The 22,468-nt window shown below is 37.2% G+C and overlaps 1 protein-coding gene across 2 annotated transcripts in view; it reads right to left on the bottom strand.

The window, feature by feature from the left end:
* Nucleotides 1–1,742: 1,742 nt before the first annotated feature.
* The window catches only part of rbm27 (RNA binding motif protein 27), a 152,205-nt gene continuing 131,479 nt past the window's right edge, over nt 1,743–22,468 (bottom strand). The window contains exons 21-24 of one of the 2 annotated variants that reach the window (XR_009645550.1): nt 13,184–16,532; nt 10,723–10,757; nt 4,600–4,656; nt 1,743–2,405 (exon numbers count right to left, since the gene is read on the bottom strand). Coding sequence is in view for 1 of the 2 variants with exons in the window: in XM_060837361.1 (XP_060693344.1) it covers nt 16,449–16,532 (84 nt within the window). In the remaining variant the exon portion in view is untranslated. Of the gene's footprint in view, nt 2,406–4,599; nt 4,657–10,722; nt 10,758–12,804; nt 16,533–22,468 lie in introns of those variants that run through there. The other variant, XM_060837361.1, reaches the window with a different exon arrangement.

Genomic DNA, 22,468 nt, shown 5'->3' with positions numbered 1-22,468 from the left:
TTTGCAGTTTTGTATTTTTAAAAATGTCAACTTTTTGCCACCTATGGAGCAAATAATCTCTCCCTGAATGTGTAATTTGGTTTTAAAATAAGAGAGATGCTTCTCTGAAAACATAAGGGGGAAGCCACAAACCTACTTCAATAACATATATATTGAAATGTATCAGCATCAATTCCTCTAGAATTTTTCAATTCTTTGAAATTAATTCCATATTAAATCACACTACTTTAAATTGAAGAGAAAACATTGGGCATCAAAATTAAATAGTTGTACTGGTATAACAAAAGAGATATATTGACACAGGGAATATATATCAAAAATTATTGAAATGTTGTTTAAATATATGGAAAATAGTTCAGAGTATAGGAACACAGATTAAAAATAAATCAAACATCAGTCCTTCAGTTTCCATTGTGATTTAAAATGTATCAACTCTGTCAAAATGTATATTACAATTTTTTTCACAGGAGTTCAAAAGGATATTGTTTTGTAACATGTAATCTGTCGATTAACATAAAGAACGAACTGTTCTGTGCCTATGGTAATATGCAGGTTTAAAAGAGATATTGGTTTTTGTCCTTAGGGAATCAGGTTCAAAGGCAGCCAACAGATAAGGAGTGAAGTGGATACATTACTAATGATTTTTGACGGACACAAATAAAATGAGCCACTGACAGCCTTATGCTATTCCCAAAGGAAAAATGTCCAAGCAAAAAATATTCCTAAGCCCAACCAAAAGATTGCAGAAAAATACAACTAACATCAATTAATTGACAATAGATTAAAAAATATAAAGCCTGGTGAAAACACATGATCAGCAATTCAACTATATATTTCAACACTGCTCAAAGAATAATATTTATAGGTTATCTTGCAATGTTTCACATCTACAATATGAAATGTGAACATATATTCTTTGATTTTATTTTAAATGAATGTAATCTCACATTTAAATCTTATGTTAAGGCATGCTGAGTGGCTCAGTGGTTAGCACTGCTACCTCTCAGTGCCCGGGACCTGGGTTTGATTCCCACCTTGGGTGACTGTCTGTGTGGAGTTTGCACATTCTCCCAGTGTCTGTGTGGGTTGCCTCTGGGTGCTCAGGTTTCCTCCCACAATACAAAGATGTGCAGGTCAGGTGAATTAGCCATACTAAATTGCCCATAGTGTTAGGTGTATTGGTCAGGGGTAAATATAGGGTAGGGGAATGGGTCTGGGTGGGTGACTCTTCGGAGGGACTTGTTGGTCCACTCTTTGGTGTGGGCTTGTTGGGCCCAAGGGGGTTGTTTCCACTCTTGAGATGAGACATATGTGAGAATTAAAGATCTGAAATGTTGATTCCCTCCTGCCAGAGTTTAGCTCTGTATCAGAAACTCAGGACGAATACACATAACTCCCCTTGTGAATATTTTGTGCTTGGACATTTTTCCTTTGGTAATAGCATAAAGCCGATGGTGGCCGTTGGAAATATTAGATAGTTTAAAACCTGGTCCAATAGCAGTTTAACTCCAAAACTAATCTCCTATTTAACTGCCCAACCACACATGCATGCATGCACAAAGATGAAATTAGTTAACACAAGGTTGTAATATGAAAAATATTTACCCACTCAATAACGCCAAACACACACACACACACACACACACAACCATTCATACTAGGAAAAAAGGGAAAAAGAAAGATTTCTCTCCACAGAGGTTCATTGTGAGAAAATATATTTTTAATCAATCAGTTTTGGTTCATGAATGCAAAAAGGATAAGATATGAAACGCTTAGTTGGTGAAAGTCTGGCACTATGGTAGACAGTGTCACAAGCATCATCAAATAACTTTGGGATCTAGGCAGACACAGCATGATCAGAAAACACAGTATTGTGAAATCTTCCAGTCACACTCCAAGAGGACAATCAGGATATAGCACTAACGTTCTTCAGAAGCAGGAGGCTTGGGCTGAGCCCTTTCACCCACTGAAATCTAAAACCACCTCTGAGTATGCAAAATATTTTTCAGACAGAAAGTTATGAAACCCTGCTGCAAAAGTTGCCAGATGATTTTTTTCTGAAGTGAGTCCAAAAAATCAAGACCGATGATTACCTGGATCAATGTGCTATCCAAGTTAAAAATCTCGTAAAAAGGATGTTCCACAGTCCTTTATTAATCTCTTTAAAAATCCACGTATCCATAATCCTTCAAGCACAAGTCCACAAAAAATATTAAATACGTTGCCATCATATTGTCCTCTGCGTATGGACTGGGCAGCATCCATGATCAATGTAGATTGCACTCATTATGAGCTTGACAACCTAAATGTCTAATGCTCCATTCTTTATACTTTTATACAAAAGCAACTTCTCCAATTGAAACAGAAAGATAAAATCTGGGAATACTCATCAGATCAGGCAACATCTGTGGAAAGACAGAAACAAGAGTTACATGCTTCAGGGGCTTTTCATTATAAGTTAGCTGGCTCAATAATGCAGGATTTTGCATGCTTCCAATTTGGAACCTAGTTGACAGTTAATAAGACAAGCCTGAAAATGCATCTAAGAGGAACATTTTTCTATTTGTTATTTGTCGCAAATCTGTAAACACATTTATAAAGAAACCCGATTTGGCCAACAACTTGTGGAAATGACCTTACTAGATGTTTTACCAGATTGCCATCAGAAACTCATCAGCACCTAGTCTTATATCGCTATCAATTACAGAGCACCATTTCAATGACCTAAAGGTCCCCCATCATTTTGTTCTCCACGACTGATGTGTAGCAAACGGTATGAAACAGGGAAGGAAGGGAAAGTGGTGTGAGGGAAAGATTGACAGTAACAGAGCAAGAAAAAAAAAGGGCCCTGCCCTGATGAGCACAATCCCTTTGAAAGATCAACATTGGAGAATAGAGTTATATCTTATACCGACAGTCACACACTGAATATAACAACTAAATATAATCAATTACAACAGTCTGAACACAAGTAATATGAGAAGTCTTCAACAACATACTGTTTAATGCTGTGTTAACTGTGGTTCAGTGGCAATTGATTCAGACAATCATGATTAAAGATTCAGCTCCACAATCTACGCTAATCATAGAGTGCAGCATTGAGAATGCTGCACTGTTGGAAGTACCTCTTTCAGATGAAAGATTAAACTGAGTCCCATTTTACATCTTGGCTGGGTGTAAAATATCTCATCATGCTATTTTGAAGAGAGGGGGCATTTTCTCCAACACCGTGATTAGTACAATGAACAAAGATCTTACGGAATTGCTGTTGGTGGGACCTTGCCATTAATACTGTAGGACTCATAGGAGGCAATTTCATCAGCTATAATGCATTTTTCAATGTGACTTATAAATAAACCTGAAGTCATTCATATTTTCCTTTAATAATAAGATGGTCTTTTTCCAACTCCAAATGCAGTGAAAACAGAGGAAACCGAGCAAAGGCTACGACAACGGATGAATGGGCACTGCACAACAATCAACAGACAGGAGGGTTCCCTCCCAGTTGGGGAACATTTCAGTGGTCCAGGACATTCAGCCGTGGACTTCGGGTGACCATCCTCCAAGGCAGACTTCAGGACAGGCAGCAGAGAAATGTGGCTGAGCAGAGGCTGATAGCTAAGTTCGGTACCCATAGGGAGGGCCTCAACCGGGATCTTGGTTCATGTCACATTACAGGTGATCACAATTGCACTATATACACACACACAGATACTCCTACACACATACACTCTCTCACAAACACACAGGCACTCATATACACACATACACACGGACACACATACAGACACGCACAGACACCCACACACACCCTTACAGACACACACACTCCCACACTCACATGCACCCCCTCACAGACTCAAGACACTCTGCACTCGCCACACACACACACACACACACTTTCTCACACTCACAACCCCCAACCCAGACCCAGACCCAGACACACACACACATATTTTGTGGGGTGAATTTGAACTTGCAGGGTTACATTGTACTTTGCTCAAAAACTGCATGCATTCATGTAGAACTCTGAGCTCAAAAACTGCATGAATTTATGTAAAACTCCGTTATCTCACTTTTTAGATTAGAATCAATCTAAACATCAGGTCATTGACAGAGAACACAGGGCGCCAACACCTTCAGCATATTGACAAGCTATCACCATTGTTAACAGCTAACCCGAGAACGCAACTTTTTTAAAAAAAGGTTTTGTGATTTACACATGAAAGAAGTGAAACTATCACGGTATTCTAACAGATGAAAGGCTTAACAGACAATCAATTTTTCAATGTATAATTTCAGTTACATCACACTGCAAATATTTGCTATATATTCTGTGTTAGGATTAAGCCCTCCACTACCACCTGAAGGAACAGTGCTCCGAAAGCTAGTGCTTCCAATTAAACCTGTTGGACTATAACCTGGTGGTGTGTGATTTTTAACAGTGAAAACAAGTTTGAGCTGCTGGTTGCATGTAATTTTGGAACACTCCACATGGGGGTAAATAGCGGAAGTATAAAGGCAAAATCTGTTAACGTACACAACATGCACAAAATGCCATAAACCAACAACGTTAATTCAACTTAAACATTTTGTTACCTCCAGGTGGTTAAGCTCCTACATGTAGGTGGGCACCAAGCTGCTTTCTCTCAGCCCCTGGTCCGTCAGTACAAGGTGATGCCGTCAGAAAAGAGAGGGGAGAATCAAAATCATTCTATAAATCAACTGTTAGCAACTTGCACTTAAATTCGCAGAATGCAAAGACAGAATTTGGATTTTATCAAACTGATTGAAAATAATTATTTATGGTTTGCAGAGTATAAATATTCTTTAAAGACATGAAACACCAACTGGAGTGGTAATAGAGAAGAACTGCGGATGCTGGAAACCTGAAACAAAAACAGAAATTATTGGAGCAACTCAGCAGGAACTTGTGGAGTAATTTGTTTAATCAGCCCCAGGAAAGCTGTGTATTTCATTTTACGCCACATGCAAGTGGTAGAATGGTCTTTTGGTTTGCAAGATCACTTTTTGAAACAATTTGCGTTATCTTGGCCTGAAAATATGTTTCTTGCCAATACTCATCACCCCAAAGCATTCCATTGTACCCTTAAAAGATGACAACGATGTTTAAATAAATTAAAATGAAAGTTGAATCTATGATTTGTTTTAAGTTTTCAAATTTCATGCCTTTTTCTTCAATTTCCAAAACTTATTTTTTTTAAGAGCACTTAAGTACCTTTTCTAATGTCACTGCTTCAATTTTCTTTTGTAGTACACTTCAGGGTGAAATTTGACAAGTGTATGAAAACATCTTGAGAACTAAAACAAAAAAATCATCAACTGAAGAAACTTAATCCAGTAAATGGTCACCTGCATGGAACTGTGGTGCCCTCTGATGGTCACTAGTACAACGACATGACACTGATTTATGATTGACAAGGCTGGCAAACAGCAAAGTAAGGTTGAGACTGCAAACAGATTGGCCATGATCTCAATGAATGGTGGGACAGGTTCGAAGGACTGAATGACCTAACTCTGTTTCCAGCTGTGATGTTTGTACATGATACTGCTGCAAAAATGATGAAGCTTATTAAAAAATACAATGACTGATTTGCACACCTGGACTAAAATAAGGAACTGCAGATGCTGAAAAGAAAGAAAAATAGAAAGTGCTGGATAAACTCAACAAGTCCAGCAACCTGTGGAGAGAAGGGAGTGTTAATGTTTTGAATGCATTCACTCTTCTTCAGATTGACTCTAAATGTTAACTCTACCAGATACATTGTTTTTTTTTAAGAGCAATTTCGTTTGTTGCATATGGACAGCCTGAAATTACTTTATTTTTGCAGCAAGTTTAGATTAAGTTTGAAAGACAATTTCAAAATTGTACAGGCAATTGTTCATACTAACAGTGGGATCATCTCAAGTAGCAGATAAGCTGGTACTGCAAGAAAAGCAATACCTTGAGGTTTCAGGGTGCAGTAACCTGAAAGCAAAGTAAGGAAGTTAACCTATATCATCTAAATATGCAAACTCACCAGCTGGAACCATTGATAAATATCTAACAGTGAACCCCCTACTGTTTTACCTGACTCACTTCCAGTAACCTTATTGTGATTTACGGTCTTCTAAGATCAGTCGAATCTGCAGTAATTCAAAATCATACCTAGGAATTTCTGGCCATGATTGCCCAGTCACATGCTGTCTATTATCAAATTAGTTATTGGGTGTGCTCCCACATTACATTTTTAATGAAAAATGTTGCTGTCATCCCATAAGTGGCAGCACAATTGTATCATCTTTGCATTCTCTTGAAGAATGAGTAAGGTTTGGACTCTTCTTACCTGAGGTTACATTGGAATTCCTTTTGGCCTGGCCACTACCGTCTGTCTGAAATGGCTCAGTGGTTAGCACTACAGCTTCACAGTGCCAGGGATCTGGGTTTGATTCCAGCCTCAGGAAGCTGTCTGTGTGGAATTTGCACATTCTCCCAGTATCTCTGTGGGTTTCCTCCCACAATCCAAAGAAGTGCAGGTTAGGTGAATTGCCTATAGCGTTCAGGGATGCGTAGGTTAGGGATAAATTAGAGTAATAGGTTCGGAGAATGGGTCTGGGTGGGTTACTCTTGGGCCAAATGGTCTATTTCCATGCAGGAGGGATACGGTGATTCTCATTCCTGTCCACTGTTGAAACAATGTACTTCACAGTTTTGTTATGACAAACTCTAGATCCAGTTTCCTGCAGAAGGTACACTACCTTTGCACTAAACACCAGCCTTTAAGTGTTGAAAATTCACCTGATAAATAACCTATATGTGAAATATAAATTAATCCATTCGGGTAATCGAAGAAAAAAAAGCCTGCATCTATATAGAGCTTTTCACAATGCCTGTATGTTTTATAACATTTTACAGATCAAACACTTTTGAAATGCGGTCACTACTGTAATGTAGAAAACGTGGAAACAATTTTACACACAGCAAACTCCACACAGACAGCAATGTGAAGACGCAGATGCAGAGGTTTGGCCACTTTTGTTCAATCTACTGTCTTGGGATTTGTATTTCCAATTAAATGAAATTATATATGTCCATCGATGATCCTGCTTATGGAGTTAAAATTGAAGTTAGCAGCAGTGTTGTTGGCTGTTGTATTAAGGGTTGATCATGACTGCCTCAATAGAGCAATGCTTGTCTTACACCTACTATCTACATTACCATCTGCTGGTTTGGCCTGGTGGTCAGTTTCTACTGGTTCAACTCACTCACTCAGGTCAACCTTTATAAAACTTCACATTATAACAAGATTTCCCAACAATATGGAGTGAATGCAAAGTTTCATGGCATTATAAACTGTCACACAGTTAATTTAAATCAATAATTATTGCTATAGCTGTACAGGGCAGCTGTGAGACCATGCCTTAACTACTGTGTACAGTTTTGACCTCCATATTTAAGAAACAGTTAAGTACATTTGATGCAGCTCACAGAAGGTTCACTTGACAGATTCGTGGGCTAATGGGTTTTGCCTTAAAAGGAAAGGTTAGAAAAGTTGGATCTATATTATTGAAGCTTAAAAGAATGAGATGATTATATTGAAACACAGAACATTGACAGGGGACTTGACGGAATTGATGCTGAAAGGATGTTTTCCTATGTATAGGGACACAGTTTAAAAACAAGGTGTCTCCCATTTAAGGCAGACTGGATTAGAAATGTATCTTTTAGAGGATAGTGAGTCTGTGAAATTCTCTCCTCATTGAGCAGCAGAGGGTTGGATTATTAAATTCTTTTTTAAAAGAGTAGTGTTAAATCAGATTCTTGACCAACAAGGGAGTCAAAGGATTTAGTGGTAGGCAGGAAAGTGGGTGTTCCAGGACTTTGACCCAATGACACTGAAGTAATGACAATACATCTCCAAGTCAGCTTGGCTCAGGAATATCACTGTATTCCTGACGAAGAGCTTTTGCCCGAACCGTCGATTTTACTGCTCCTCGGATGCTGCCTGAATTGCTGTGCTCTTCCAGCACCACTAATCCAGAATCAGGAATATCACCACCAGCAAGTTCCCTTTAATGACCCTTGGTGAATTTCTGCAGCAAATGATTGTGGATGTGGTGCCAAATCAAGTGGGCTGCTTTGTCCTCGATGGTGACAGACCTCTTGAGTGTTTTCAGAGATGCACTCATTCAGGCAAATAGGGAGCATTTCTTCACACTCCTGACTTGTACCTTGTACCAGGCTTCAGGAGTCGGAGGCTGCAGGATTTCTAGCCTCTGTCCTGCTGTTGTAACCACAGCATTTATATGGCTCAGCCAGGGTCAATGGTAACCCTCCCAGGATGTTGATAGTAGGGGATTTATCCATGATCAAATGTCATGGGGGTGATAGTTAGATGCTCCCTTTTTGAACATGGTCATTGTCTGGCATTAGTGAAGTAGGAAGGTAAATTACTGCTGGTCAGCTCAAGCACGAATACTGCCCATGATTTGTTGCATTTGGACATGAATTGCTTCAAATCAGATGATTTGCGAACGATGTTAAATGTTGTGCATCATCAGTAAACATCTTCACTTCTCAAGATTCAGAGGGGGTGGGGGGGGGGGGGTGTGGAATGAGGGCATGATGGATGATCTTTTGAACATATCAGCTGAAGCTTATATCAAATGTTTCAGTCTTGCATTTTGCATTGTGGTGTTGGGCCCCTTCATCAATGAAGATGGGGATATTTATGAAACTTCCTTGTCCAGTGAGTATTTTTAATAGTCTACCACCATTCACAACTGGATATAGCAGTATAGCAGAAATCAAATCTGATTAATTGGTTATGAATTCACATAGTTCCGCCTGTTACTTGCTGCTTATTTATATTGTACACACATTGCCCTCTCTTACACTGAATAGCCAGGCTGATAGCTCAATTTTATTTATGCTGCTGCTGTTCCAACATGCCCTCCTGCACTCTTTAACCAGGACTGGACCCTTGACTTAATGGCAATGGTAGAATGGAGGATATGCTAGGGCACAAGGTTGCATATTGTGTGCGAATACAATTCTGCAGCTGCAGGTAGCCCATATAGCTTCATGGAGACAGCGAGGTCTGCAGATGCTGGAAATCAGAGTTGAGACTGTGTGGCTGGAAAAGCACAGCAGGTCAGGCAGCATCTGAAGAGCAGGAAAATCGACGTTTTGGGTCAGAGCCCTTGATTCCTGATGAAGGGCTTTTGCCAGAAATGTTGATTTTCCTTCTCCTCGGATGCTGCCTGACCTGCTGTGCTTTTCCAGCAACACAATCTCAACCCAAACAGCTTCATGCCTGCCCAATACTGAAATGCTTGATCTGTGAAGCTTATGCCTTTTGGCACGATACTAGTGCCAAGATGGAGGATATCCTAAATGTAAAGACAGGACTACATCTCCAGAAGGCCTAAGCAGCAGTCAAACTTAAGATGCTGTTGTGAACAAATGCATCAGGAGCAGGTAAATTGGTGAGGATGAGGTCAAGTTTGTTTTTCCATTTTGTTGGCATCCTCACCATTGGACCGAGATGCACTATAGCAACGATGTCCTTTAGGAACCCATCAGTTCAGTCAGTCATCGTGCTCCTGAGCCACTTGTGATGATGGACAACGAAATCACGGTCTGGAGTACATTCTGTGTCCACAGCACTCTGAATGATTCTTCTAAATGGAGGAGCAACGATACATCAACCGATGGTATGAGACTTCACAAGATGTGGAGTTGATGTTGAGGATGCCCAGGACAACTCTCTTGCAACTGTAAAGCACCGTGCCACTACCTCTGTTGGGTCTGTTCCACTGGGGATGTTGAATGTGGTACCTCGGATGTTGTAAAGTAAAATCTGAAAGTTTGACTATGTCAGGCTGCAGCTTGAAAGAATTCTTGAATTGTCTATATGAAGGGCTTGGCAGGGTCCCCAGGGCTAAGCCTGCAGTTATCTTTTCCAGTTCTAGATTGATGCCAGGTGATCCATCTGGTTACATTCTTGAAGATGTTTTAAGCAGTTTGATACAGCTCACTAGCTTGCCATGGCTTAGGCACTTAAGAGTCATCCACACTGCCGTCGGTCCAGAGTCACTTGTACGCTATTGCAGGTAAAGATGGTAGATTTTTGTCTCTAAAGGATACGAGTGAACTACGTTAATTGTAATAAACACCTATTCTCCTGATTATCATTAGATTTTTAAGTCCCGATTTTTAAAATTCAAATTCCACCAGATGCTGTGAACCCAGAACCATGAAACATTACCTAATCTCTGAATTACCAGGACAGCAACTAGACCACTCTGCCACCTCCAGTTATTTCCTGAAACAATGGAGCCACAAGATTTGGTTCCAGGGTTTAAAATAAAATAATTTTCACCATTTTAATTAAACAGAACAAACACTAAATACAATCTTAAGTAACTCGAACATCCAGAAAGACTGAGGTTATCACATGAAGAATAAGGAGTAATTTGGGAGTTTTCTTTCTTTCATTGGGAATATAATAGAACGTAGAACATTTTACCAGAAAAGGCTATGAAAGGCAAGTCCAAGACAAATTTTTGAAACAAAATTAAGTATTTAAAAGGGAAATAACATTCTGGAACAAGTTAGGGAAATAAGGTTAAAATAAAACACTGCATAATGCACTATTGTACTTCCTGTAAATTCTATTAGCAGAATCAACTTTTAAAATAAAAAAATCCCGTACTTACATGTTCTTCGATAATTCAGTACTTTGTTACATCTCCTGATGGATAACAGAGAAAAATACAAATGTCAGTTACAAAAACAGGAAATGTTGGTAATACTCAGCAGATCTGGCAGCTTCTGTGGAGGGAGGGAGGGGGAAATGAGAGAGAACATAAAGCAAGTTAATGCTTCAGGTTGAAAGAATACAGACATTAGCTGTCCGAACTGTGGGCTCAGGACAATTAAGAGCTAAGGAATAATGATCAATGATCAGAGTTAGGTACCTGTCATTTTGCCTCATCCTACAAAAGCAGAATCAGAACAATTGTCACTCGGCTATATAAATAAAAAAACTGCACAGGGACAAGATCCCCTCCTCTTGAAGTTGAACAGCTCAACAGATCCCTAGTTAATAAGCACACCAAAATATGATGACAGGTCAGAAAGATGTCGATAAACAAGTCTGCCATTGACTAAGCCATTCTAAACTGAAATAGGACCAAACACTTCTGGAAATGCACAGCAGGTATATCTGCTTCTTGAGAGAGAAAAGATGAGTTAACCAGTTGACCTCCAACAGACTCCTTGTTACATGATTCTGATGAAAGGTCAATTTGAAAAGAAAAAATCCATTTTTTTCTTCATGATGTGAAGAAACTTGCCATTTTATTTGGCCTCAGAATTTCAGCTTTTAGTTTTCATAGCCTTTGCTTTTAAATTTTGTTATGGAGCTAGTTAAAAACTCACAACCAAAGACTGTAACTACAAGTTCTTTACGTTAGATCATAAATAAGTACAAAAGCATTTCTAAATTTAGTGCCTCGACAGAGTTATACTGCACGGAAATAGATCTTCCATCAAATTCATCCACTGGGACTAGATATCCTAAACTGATCTTATCCCATTGCCAGCATGTCACCCATATCTCTCTAAACCTTGCTATTCCTGTACCCACCCAGATGCCTTCAAAATGGTGTAATTGTACCAACCTCCACTATCTCCTCTGGCAACTCATTCGAAACACGCATCAACCTCCATGTGAAAAAGTTACCCTTAGGCCCCTTTTAAATCTTTCTCCTTTCACTTTAAACCAATGCACTCTACTCCACTCAGGGAAAAAACGACCTTGACTATTCACCCTATCCATGTCCCTCATGACTTTATGAACCTCTAAAGTCACCCCTCAGCCTCTGACACTCTAGTTTAAAAAAAAACCTCAGCCTATTCAACTTCTCCCTACAGCTCAAACCCTTGAATCTCAGCAACATTGTTGCAAATCTTTTCTGAACCCTTTCAAGTTTAACATCATTCCTACAGCAGGGAGACAAGAACTGAACGCAGTTTTCTAAAAGTGGCTTCATCAATGCCCTAAACAGCCACAATATGATGTCCCAATTCCTATACTCAGTAAACTGAGCAATGAAGGCAAGTGTGTCAAAAGTCATTTTCACCACTGTGTACCTGCAACTCCACTTTCAAAGAACTACGCACCTGCACACCTTGGTCTCTTTGTTCGGCAATATCCCCAGGACCCTACCATTAACCATATAAGTCCTGCCCTGGTTTTCGTTACCAAAATGCCACACCTCACACTTATCTAAGTTAAACTCCATCTGCCACTCCTTGGCCTGCTGACCCACCTGATCAAGGTCTTGTTGTTCTCGGAGATAACCTTCTTCACTGTCACTACACCAATTTTGGTGTGATCTGCAAATTTACAAACTATACCTCCTTGTTTTCACATCCAAATCATTTATATAAATGACAAAAAGCAGTGGACGCTGCACCAATCCTTGCGGCGCATCACTGGTCACAGGCTTCCAGTCCAAAAACACCCACACTCTGGTGTGATTTTACAAGATAACTTTGCATCCAATTGGCTATGGAACATACTCATATTTCAGTTGGTGAATTTTATACTTACAGTTTCTGGCAAAAAACAAGCTACTCTCCAGCTGAAACAAAACATAATTAGCAAATAAACAGAATGTTGCAATTGGTTATAGCTCTTTTGTGAAATTTGTTACTTTTTTTTGGAATGGTTCTTTTTTTAAGATGACTAATTTTTTTTAAAATCTTTTTTTCTAAAGTTTTTTTCCATTTTTATTTCATTCTTTTAAACTTCTTTCATTTTAATCATTCTTTTCAATATTTTTCATTTTTTCCCCTCCATATCCATGTAGTATAATTTGCATCTTTTAATGTCATATTTCAAACCATTCCACTGCGAGACTTTATTTCAAATGTGAACATGCCTCTATTAGAAATTCAGATACAATCAGTAAAACAGAAATAAAGACATAAATTTGAACGTATAAACTGTTACAAATTCAGCAACAATATCACCCAAAGAAGTAACATTTTACTGAAAAGTGCAAGAAACCTGCACCAAATTCACATTTTAGCATAAACAACCTAAAAATACATTGATGTTCTACATGTCCACAATTCTGAACAAATTCTATTGTACAAGTATTTACTTACAAAAGAAAAAAAGATATGATATCTGACTGTTCTTCCCCACAAAAAAAATCTACAATCGCAATTTTTAACAGCTTCAAAAAAACTGCAATGAGTTTCCTTTCACACTATGCATTTTCTTTTATTAAATCCACATAGATATTTCCCTTGAAGATCAAATGGCAAAGACCTCAGACTATAGCTTCACTCTATCCCGCCTCCCTCTTCATGCTGGCAAATGTTGTATATAAACATTGGAAGAGACAATTGCAGTGTTCCATTCATGAGTGTTCCAACCACATTCTAAATGAATAATGCAGGAGTATAAAGCAAAAGAAACAATAGTTTCTTAAGATTGAAAGGAGTAGAGAGCCCAAAGAAAAACGTTATAGAAATCCTACAGAATAGTTGACGAGAAGTTGAAATGACAAATCCAACTCCGTGCATTACAGATTAATGTTAAAGGGTTATTATAGTCAAAATCAATCCCAGCAAGATAGCAAGATTAAGATAGCTAAACTTTAACTCTTGGATTCTACTTTAAATGTTTAGGAAGTGATTGATGGTAGCTTGAGATGCATAACTTATGGTAAAATAAATATTGTACGAGAAATGACTTCCTGTAAGGCAGATACTGTAATTATAAAATACCATCCCAAGGGGCTCAGATGATACAATCTACCATGAAATGTAAAATCATGCATTTTCTCCCATCATTTATTTAAACAAACAATTTTCTGATACCAAAAATAAAATTCCTGTCTTGAAAATACTCTCTAGAATCATTCATTCTGATGAAAAGTGGGAGGGAAAAATGTTAATCAATATCTGGTTACTTTTCATGTCAGCCATGCCATATGATTTACAGTATATCAATTACATTTGCAAACATACAGGAGCAACTGCATGTGTTCCAAGGACAGTTTTTCATGGTACTGCAATGTTCTTAAATAAATGTTATTGAGATTTCTACTATCAGACCATTATTGTTGTTAACTAGTATCTACATAAAGTGGTTGCTTTCTGCAGGGACTTATGAAGTTACTCAGATGTGGGTTGTGGTAGAACAGTGATGGTAGGTTATATTTTTAGTCACAAGATGGCACTGTTTCAAGTTCTTCACATTTAAATGTATTCTTATGAAATAGTCATCAAAACTATGTTTAAAATATTCCAGTCAACAGTAGCTTTCTCTTTTAAAGAAACTGTGCAACACAAATGTTAAAAATTCAGGGGTTTTCAATATGCCAAAAGATACTATCCTGTATGCTAGAATCTCCCACAATCCAGAAACATTATGACAATGGTACAAATGGTATAGTTAAGATTTGGTTTCGGTAACTGCAAATACCCCACACTTAATATAATGTTTTCCACATCTGTATTTCACTAGTTCCTTTTACATTTGCAGTAAGCTCTGTTGATATTTCATTTAAAGCTGCATTTCCTTAAAATTGAAAACGAAGACTAGAATGTAGTTAAATATGCACCCATTAAATGAATATTTATTTAAGGATATTAAAATCCTGAAGGGTTTTACATTGATACTTTGTATTTCTGTTTAATGATTTATTTCTAATCTCCAGTTTGTTGCCTTCAATAGGCATATTAATAGGGTATCTGAAATATCCTGTATAAACTTGATGACTTGTCTGATTCTGTGATTCTATTGGACTTTGTGAAATAAGAAGTAGTCAATGTTTTACAGTAAATAAAAATACATGAAAGTATAACTTCATGACGATCTGAGAATTCAATATTTTACTCAAATATTTGCAAGTCCAATTTTGCAACAAACGGGTTATAAAAGCAAGAAAAGAAAGAAATTTATTACTATACATGTTGACTGGAAGTTACTGGATGCAACCGCATGGAGATTGTTATTGTGGATGAAGTACTCCACATAAAGACTTACAAGAGCACACTGAGCCATTTTACTTGTAAAAATAATCATAACAATTCAAATTTACTGCTTACTCAGATATGATAAGAAAGAAATAACTCCTTTTTTTTTAAACTTGCCATGGAACTTGATAGGTGAAGTCTTCAACCTGTCTTTAATTGATGTCCAAATATCTACACTTGCCAGACTGAATCAGAGGATAGCAATTAGGGATAGGTTATTAAGAGATTCTTTGACAATGAAAATTGGTTCTGTATATGAAACATTTCTATTCGTAGCATCTATATTGTCAGCTACAAGTTATTTTTTTCCAGATCTACTAATTGACTGAAATATAAAGAGCAATCTTGCTCTTTTAACAAAACTAACATCTTGACTTGAGGGAACAGCTGAGGCTGAATAAATGAATCCACCGAAGCACAATGTCACTCCCCTAACCAGCACATCAGTGGGATATCAAACGTGATGTATTCATTAGCATTTTAATACTTCAACTGTCATAAGATGACAGCAGTGAGGATTAAATGTAAAAAATGGATCAATAACAGTCAACGGGAACCATAGAAAACTCAAGCAATGAATATGCATATAAATCGCAATTTTAAACAAAAAATGGTTTCAATAAATAGTAAATTAATAAATTTAGTCTAGTATTGAAATTTTGATTAGTTGGACACTGCAGCTTTAAATGCATTCAACTTTTGTAAACAATTACCATTTATATGTCTCATCAAGGATTACTATATTCAATCAAATTAAATTTCCTATCGGTTAACAGTGGTCCTCTTGGTTCTACAGCATTTTTTTTCATATGTTTACCAAAAAGTCACTATCTGGCCCATCAAAATTGCTGAGGAGAAACATGAAAGTTCTTTGAATTCCCCAAATAATATAGCAACCACTCCACTGCCTTTCCAACCAGTTGCTTCTTTTAAAATGTAGAACTCAATACCTGCTACAAGCTCACTTTCCTTGCAAGATGTATTCTGGTGACTTAATCTTTTTTTGAAAGGAGGAAACAAAGACTATCAAAAATTTACTTACAAGCTTAAATGCTCTTTCTTTTCATCAAAAAAAGGCTAAGTATATACACAATTTTAATATACATTCATACAAGAACCTCTGCTACAAGCAGAATGTACATCTAGTTATTCCTTATCTCCCATTTTATTTCCTGACACATTCTGTGATTTTCCTCCTTTGGGGTATGTATCCTAAAAGCATTGAAAGCAAAATACTAAGCTTTTTGTCATTTTCACAAAAATGTTGCAAACCCATTTTTTTCTTTAAATACAATAAAAATGTTTCTGTAAAATTAGTAAATATATTTAAACACAAAAAAATGCACAAAAGTTCATGACGATAGAGTGAGTGTTCTAAATCCCATCATCGTCTCCAGGAGCGAGATTCATCATCATCATCTTCATCATCGTCATCTTCACGAAAGAAAGGATCCACAGGTTCTGATGCCTTGGGAAGGCAAAAAAAAGAGAAATGCTTACTAGCTAAACTTTAAAACCTTGGAACAATCCACCATATTTGATGTAAACTGTAAGTGGATAATAAACACTTCTGTAGAAAGTTATAAATCCCATATCTGTCCCTTTTTTCCCCCAGATATAAAGTCAGCAAACAAAAGCAACATGGCCCAAACGCCTTTTGGAAGTACTAGACATTTGGCATTAGGAGGAAATAAAATAGAGTGATTAAAGCTACAGGTGACTGGAAAAGTTGGTGGTGCTGAGTAGGTATTAAAACTTGTGTGACATTTAGAACAGAACGCACAAACACCAATTAGAATTAAATCAGGTGGGTTACTAATGAGATATGAGAACATGAGTGCAGGACCAATTTGGAGGATAAACATCAGCTCGGCTAGGTCAGGTCAGGGCTGTTTCCATTCTTTAACTTCAACGTACCTTATAAATGAGACAGTTAGAGTCTGAAGAGTACAATTTGATCAGAGCGGAAAGGCAAAGTTTTGATGATGCAGATTAATACCATGACAGCAGAAATTTAGTTGGGAATACTTTGTATTCCCATAAATAAAAAAAAAGCAACAAAAGCTATTTTGTGTGCTTCCCCATACTCTGCAAGGTTAAGTAACTAGTCTCATTTTCTCTCCCATTTCCATATAAATATTTTCTCAAATGATTATCCAATTCATTGCTCATCTCAATTTAATCGACTGCAACCACATCCCCAGGCAGTACATTCCAGATCATGTTTAATGAAGTTTTTGTCATGCGGCATTGCTCCGTTTATTCACTTTGAATCGATTACCACTAGTTCTTGATTCTTCCAACACTGGGAACTCTTCCTTCCTCTTGGTGCAATTGGCCTAGAAATCTGGTGAATGTAAGCCCATTTACCAAATTTTGTCTGAACCTCCTCTTTCCTGGCAGCATCTCCAAACTAAGTAACTGATGTTTCCCATCCTTGTGAATCTTTTCAGCGACCTCTCTGACACATTTACATCCATCTGAAAATCAGACATTACGCCATTTATATTTTATATAGATTCACAAAAAATTTCCTTGCACTTGTACTCTAGGTTCTTGAACATAAAGCCCAAGATCCCACAAGCTTTAGTAACTTCTCCTTCAATAATTTATGCACTTATACACTCAAAGTGCCTCTGCTCCTGCAGAATTATACAATCATACAATACTCCTTTGAAATTGTAACTTTTATTTTACATTTCTTCCTTTCAAAATATATTGCCCCACACATCTCTGCATTAAATTTTATCTGTCATTTGTCCTCACATGCCACCAGCGTGTCTATATCCTCTTGAAGGTTAACACCACCTTCCTCACTGTTCACAATACTTTCAAGATTTGTCTTATTTGCACATTTTGAAACACCTGCCTTTCCATCCAAGTCTAAGTCATTATTACATAGCAAGGAAAGCAAAGATCCTAACACCATAATGTCTTAGAGATATACAGCACGGAAACAGACCCTTCGGTCCAACACGCACATGCCGCCCAGATATCCTAACCTAATCTACTCCCATTTGCTAGCACTTGGCTCATATCCCTCTAAAATCTTCCTATTCCTATAACTATTCAGATGTTTTTTAAACGCTGTAATTGTACCAGCCTCCACCACTTCCTCTGGCAGCTCATTCCATATATGTAACCTTTTGGTAACCCTATATGGATTATATACAATATGCATTCCTCCTGTCCATCACTGCTCTGATTATTTGCTCAATTAGCTTGACATCCATGCTATCCAATTATTTCATGAGCTTCAGCTTTGTTGAGAAATTTGGTATATCAGTCTTTATCAGAAGCTTTTCAACATCTATGCATCAAATACTTTAGCTCTCATCAACACTTCGTTAGCTTAGTTAAAAAAACCTCAAAACATTACTGCTTTTCCAAACAAAATTCTACCATTTATCCATAGTAGGTTTTGAATCCAGAATATTAATCTGGGTCTCTGGATTACTAGTCCATTAGTAATACTTCATTTTTCTCCATGACAGAAAGCATCTCTATGACTATGTCATCGTGGCAAATAAAACAAAAGAGAGTTGAAATGCCCTATTAGCATAAGTAAAACATTGAATCAATTCATGATTTTTAAAATATTTACGTGGTAATACATGTTTAGTTTAAAAAAATCTAGTGTTTACCCCAAAGGCCAACTGCAGGAAACTCCAAACTTTAGATTGCAAATACACTCTGGAATCTTGGAGATTCGTTGCAGAGTTTAAATAATAATATACGCCTCAAATTGTTGCTGTTACCGTACCCAAGGTATCCTGGTTTAAAGATCTGCCTTCTATAATCATTTTCTAAAGAAGCCTTACAAAATGCCAATTGGACAAACTTGCAAATTAGAAGCATAAAAAGGCTAGAGTGGCTTGAGCTTTAACAGCTGAAATCTTGGGAACTGGGTGGCTGAAGAGTTAATGGGTAACAGTGTTACCCAAGATACAACTAATCTGTTTCCATCAGACTCCTGACCTTTGGTTAGAAAATCCATCTCAAGGAGGGCAGTAGATATGGGAATTACAATTGTATCAATACAACTGGTTAAATCAAGGTGGTGGTGGAATCAGCCAGAGTTCCTTCTGACTAGGGTGTACACGAGTGTGTATGCACAGCTGTTCGGCTGTCTTACTTTCGGCAGTAAGAATAACCGTCTGCCATTTTGCTAAGTTCTAATAAAAGGTTACAGATCTGAAGCATTAACTTTTTTTCCTACCAACATTTTGATTATTTTTCAGTATTTTGTTCTGCTTCTGTTATTCATTGCTCAAGGTCACATTTTAACAATCAACACTTGGAACAGAACATGACAGACCCAGGAAAGACAGAAGAGGGGAAGTGACTAGCAAAACAAAACAAAAATCATTATTTTGCAACCAAAATGGAATTAAATGAAGGAAATATTTGGCTCTAAGGGGAGTCATGGGTTCATGTATTGTCAGAGTAAAGTCACATCCTATGCACACTGCATTAATATGATTGCCATATCAGCTCAGACATTATTGTCCAGTGCCAATAAAGAAATGGAAGGAATATAATCAATAGGTTTCAAAGTTAGAATTTGGACAATTAATTGTGATAAAGAATTGAACAATTTCATTTGCATCCCTGTAAAGTGATGTGTATTTGGGAAAAAAGAGAATGGTTTCATTCAAGAAGAATTTTAACTTGTATACTTCTCCTGTGTCATCACATTCACATGTTTGAAGTCAGTACTTTGGGTCCACTGAATATCGGCAGAAGATTCAATCATCACCACATAAGATGAAGCTTGGTTAATAAAGGCATTTTCTTCTGTCAGCTTAGCAACTCAAGTTTCTTGTTTCTGCATCCTCTGCTCAGTTTCCATTTGCTGCTTTATTTCTCAATGTATACAATATAAAAAAACTAAGAAAGCAATGTCTAATCTTTCAGAAATTTTAATGGAATGTAAAAAATACAAAGGGAACAATCATGCCCAAAAAGAGATTCACTGGCAGTTTCAGGTCTAAAGCTTTCTTGCTTTAAAAAAGCCGCTCTAAATAAAGCAAGCGCAAAGTATGACTAGGAGAAGATGTCTGGCGATAATTATGAAATGTGCACCTCTTGGTTTACATGTAAGTTGTTTTGTAAGCAGTTTATTTTCAATTGCCAGGCATATTGCACGATATAATGCAAACAGCATCAATCATAGGTTTCTATAGCCATATCCTCAAGGCAAATATACACTGTAATCTCTGACATTCAACATATGTATTCAACAACATGGGTTGGAGTTAGGACAGCAAACAGTTTCAAATTTTTTAAATAATTAATTACAAGAATTGGAAAGCTGCAGCAAAACTAAATGCTCTGATCTGGATGGTAAAAATGTATGTTAACTAAATTAAATCCTAGGTTAAATTTCAATGCGCATGGAAGAGAGAGAGCACTGCATCCTTGAAAGTTCCACTGCTTAAGATATCAAGTCAACCAAGTACCAAACAGTAGGCTGAATTAGGGTAAACATTTTGAATGGAGATCCTGTAGTAATCAGTAAGAGTTCTGGGTTCATTTATGAATTGAAAACACGGGATTGTTGTAATTTTGCTTTGCCACCGAACCCAAGCCCTATTTCTATGCAATATTTTCTTAAACTATAAGAAATAGGAATGCCTGAACAACCACAGTACAATAAGACTCCAGTATATTGACCAGATGAGGACTCCAGTTTAAGACTGCAACTTACTATCCTGAACACTCTTGCAAGATTTTAGTGGTTTCCCATTAATCAACATCCAAAACACATGACTTTCACAGCCTGGTCAGAAATTGACTACTAAAAGCACAAGCTCCTTGGGGAGTGCAATCATGTTAACTATCCACACATTCAAATTACATGAAGGATATTTTAGTGACAACAAGAATAAGATATAGGCAATAGTAAATGCTATGGGCTAGCATCATTATTTGGAATATGGTATAAAATGCCTCTTAAACGATGAAGAGATTATTTGGTCATTATCAAATTACTTCCTGTGGAAGGAATTTTCCTGTTTGTACTTCTGTTGCTACATTTCCGATATTACAACTGCTGCTACACAAGTGTCAAATTGGTTACATAATATGTTGAGATACCCTGAGACAGTGAACAGAGATAAAGATGTAGACTTAAAACCATTGTGTGATTGACACTGCACAAATTTGCCATTCTTCAAAAACATTGATCCTGAACAATATTATTGAAGCAATGTGTGTTCAAAACTTAGATCTGCAGCTGCTGAACTGCCACGATTTGTCCAGTTGTCTAAAAAGTTGCATGACACTTGGCTGATTAGTAATATTCCTATCAATGAACAATAGGTTCAAATCGGTTTGTCCAAATAATACTTGAAAAGAAGTCAGATGGAGAAGCAGTACTCCTTGAAACAATTAAGTCTCCATAATGTGAAGGAATGAATACTGGGAAATCATTTTTTGTTTAGACCTTTCCAGGTTTAAAGTGAAGTCACTGCATTTAGTCTCTTTCAAACAACTACTTTTGCTCCAAGAGTTCACAGGGAAATTCTACTGTCGAAGAGTGAATAATTTATTCATGCAAAGTGACAATGTTTAAAGAGTACTACTACTCATTCTTCATAACTATACAACTCTTTTAAAGGAGCCTGTTGATACTTGGATAAATTTGTACTCACATGTTAATAAGTTCTAAAGCAAATAATTCAGTGTTAAATTCTGCTATGAGAGTTGCTCCTGTTATCTATTCAGATCACTGTTAAATCAAAATCTCCTGCAAATTGTGAGCATCAGAACAATGCCATTCAAGTACTCAAAAAAAAACTATGGACTATATTACAATCCCCATAGAAACCAATAACTTTTAAAAATTAACAATTCCACATAAAGTCAATGGGCAGAAAAATCAGTGGTCAAGACCACATCTTAAAACTGACACTATAACAAAACATATAAAATCAAGAATTAAAACATTTAAAAAAAGATCAAGCAAGGGTTATTTCAATAACGTCAAGCGGCAGTTTAAGTAGTTCAGGAAAACAAGGCATTGTTTATGAGCACTCCCATTACTTCCCTCGCAAATAATTAATCTCAGAATCTTTGCACTCAGCTTTCATTTTGTACGACATCTCACTTCTCAACCGATCATGTTGCCACTTTGGTCACCAGGAACCAAAGTTCCCAAGCACTGTTACCAAAAACAAGGCACCTTCTACAAACTCTCTCACTTGGGTCAGGAGTCCTGATGGCACAGAATCCCAGAAACTCAACTTTCACAACTCTTTTAAATGGTCCAGAGACTCTGGTATTATTTCAACAGCAGCAATGGGCACAATCCTTCACTTTTCCTATCTTTTCCAACTGTATAACACATACAATAAAAACATCCACTCTATTTTCAGAGACTTCTCAACACCAGGAAATCAA

Source organism: Hemiscyllium ocellatum, chromosome 16 (assembly GCF_020745735.1).
Source record: "Hemiscyllium ocellatum isolate sHemOce1 chromosome 16, sHemOce1.pat.X.cur, whole genome shotgun sequence".
NCBI lineage: Eukaryota > Metazoa > Chordata > Chondrichthyes > Orectolobiformes > Hemiscylliidae > Hemiscyllium > Hemiscyllium ocellatum.
This window is presented reverse-complemented; position numbering and strand designations above follow the sequence as displayed.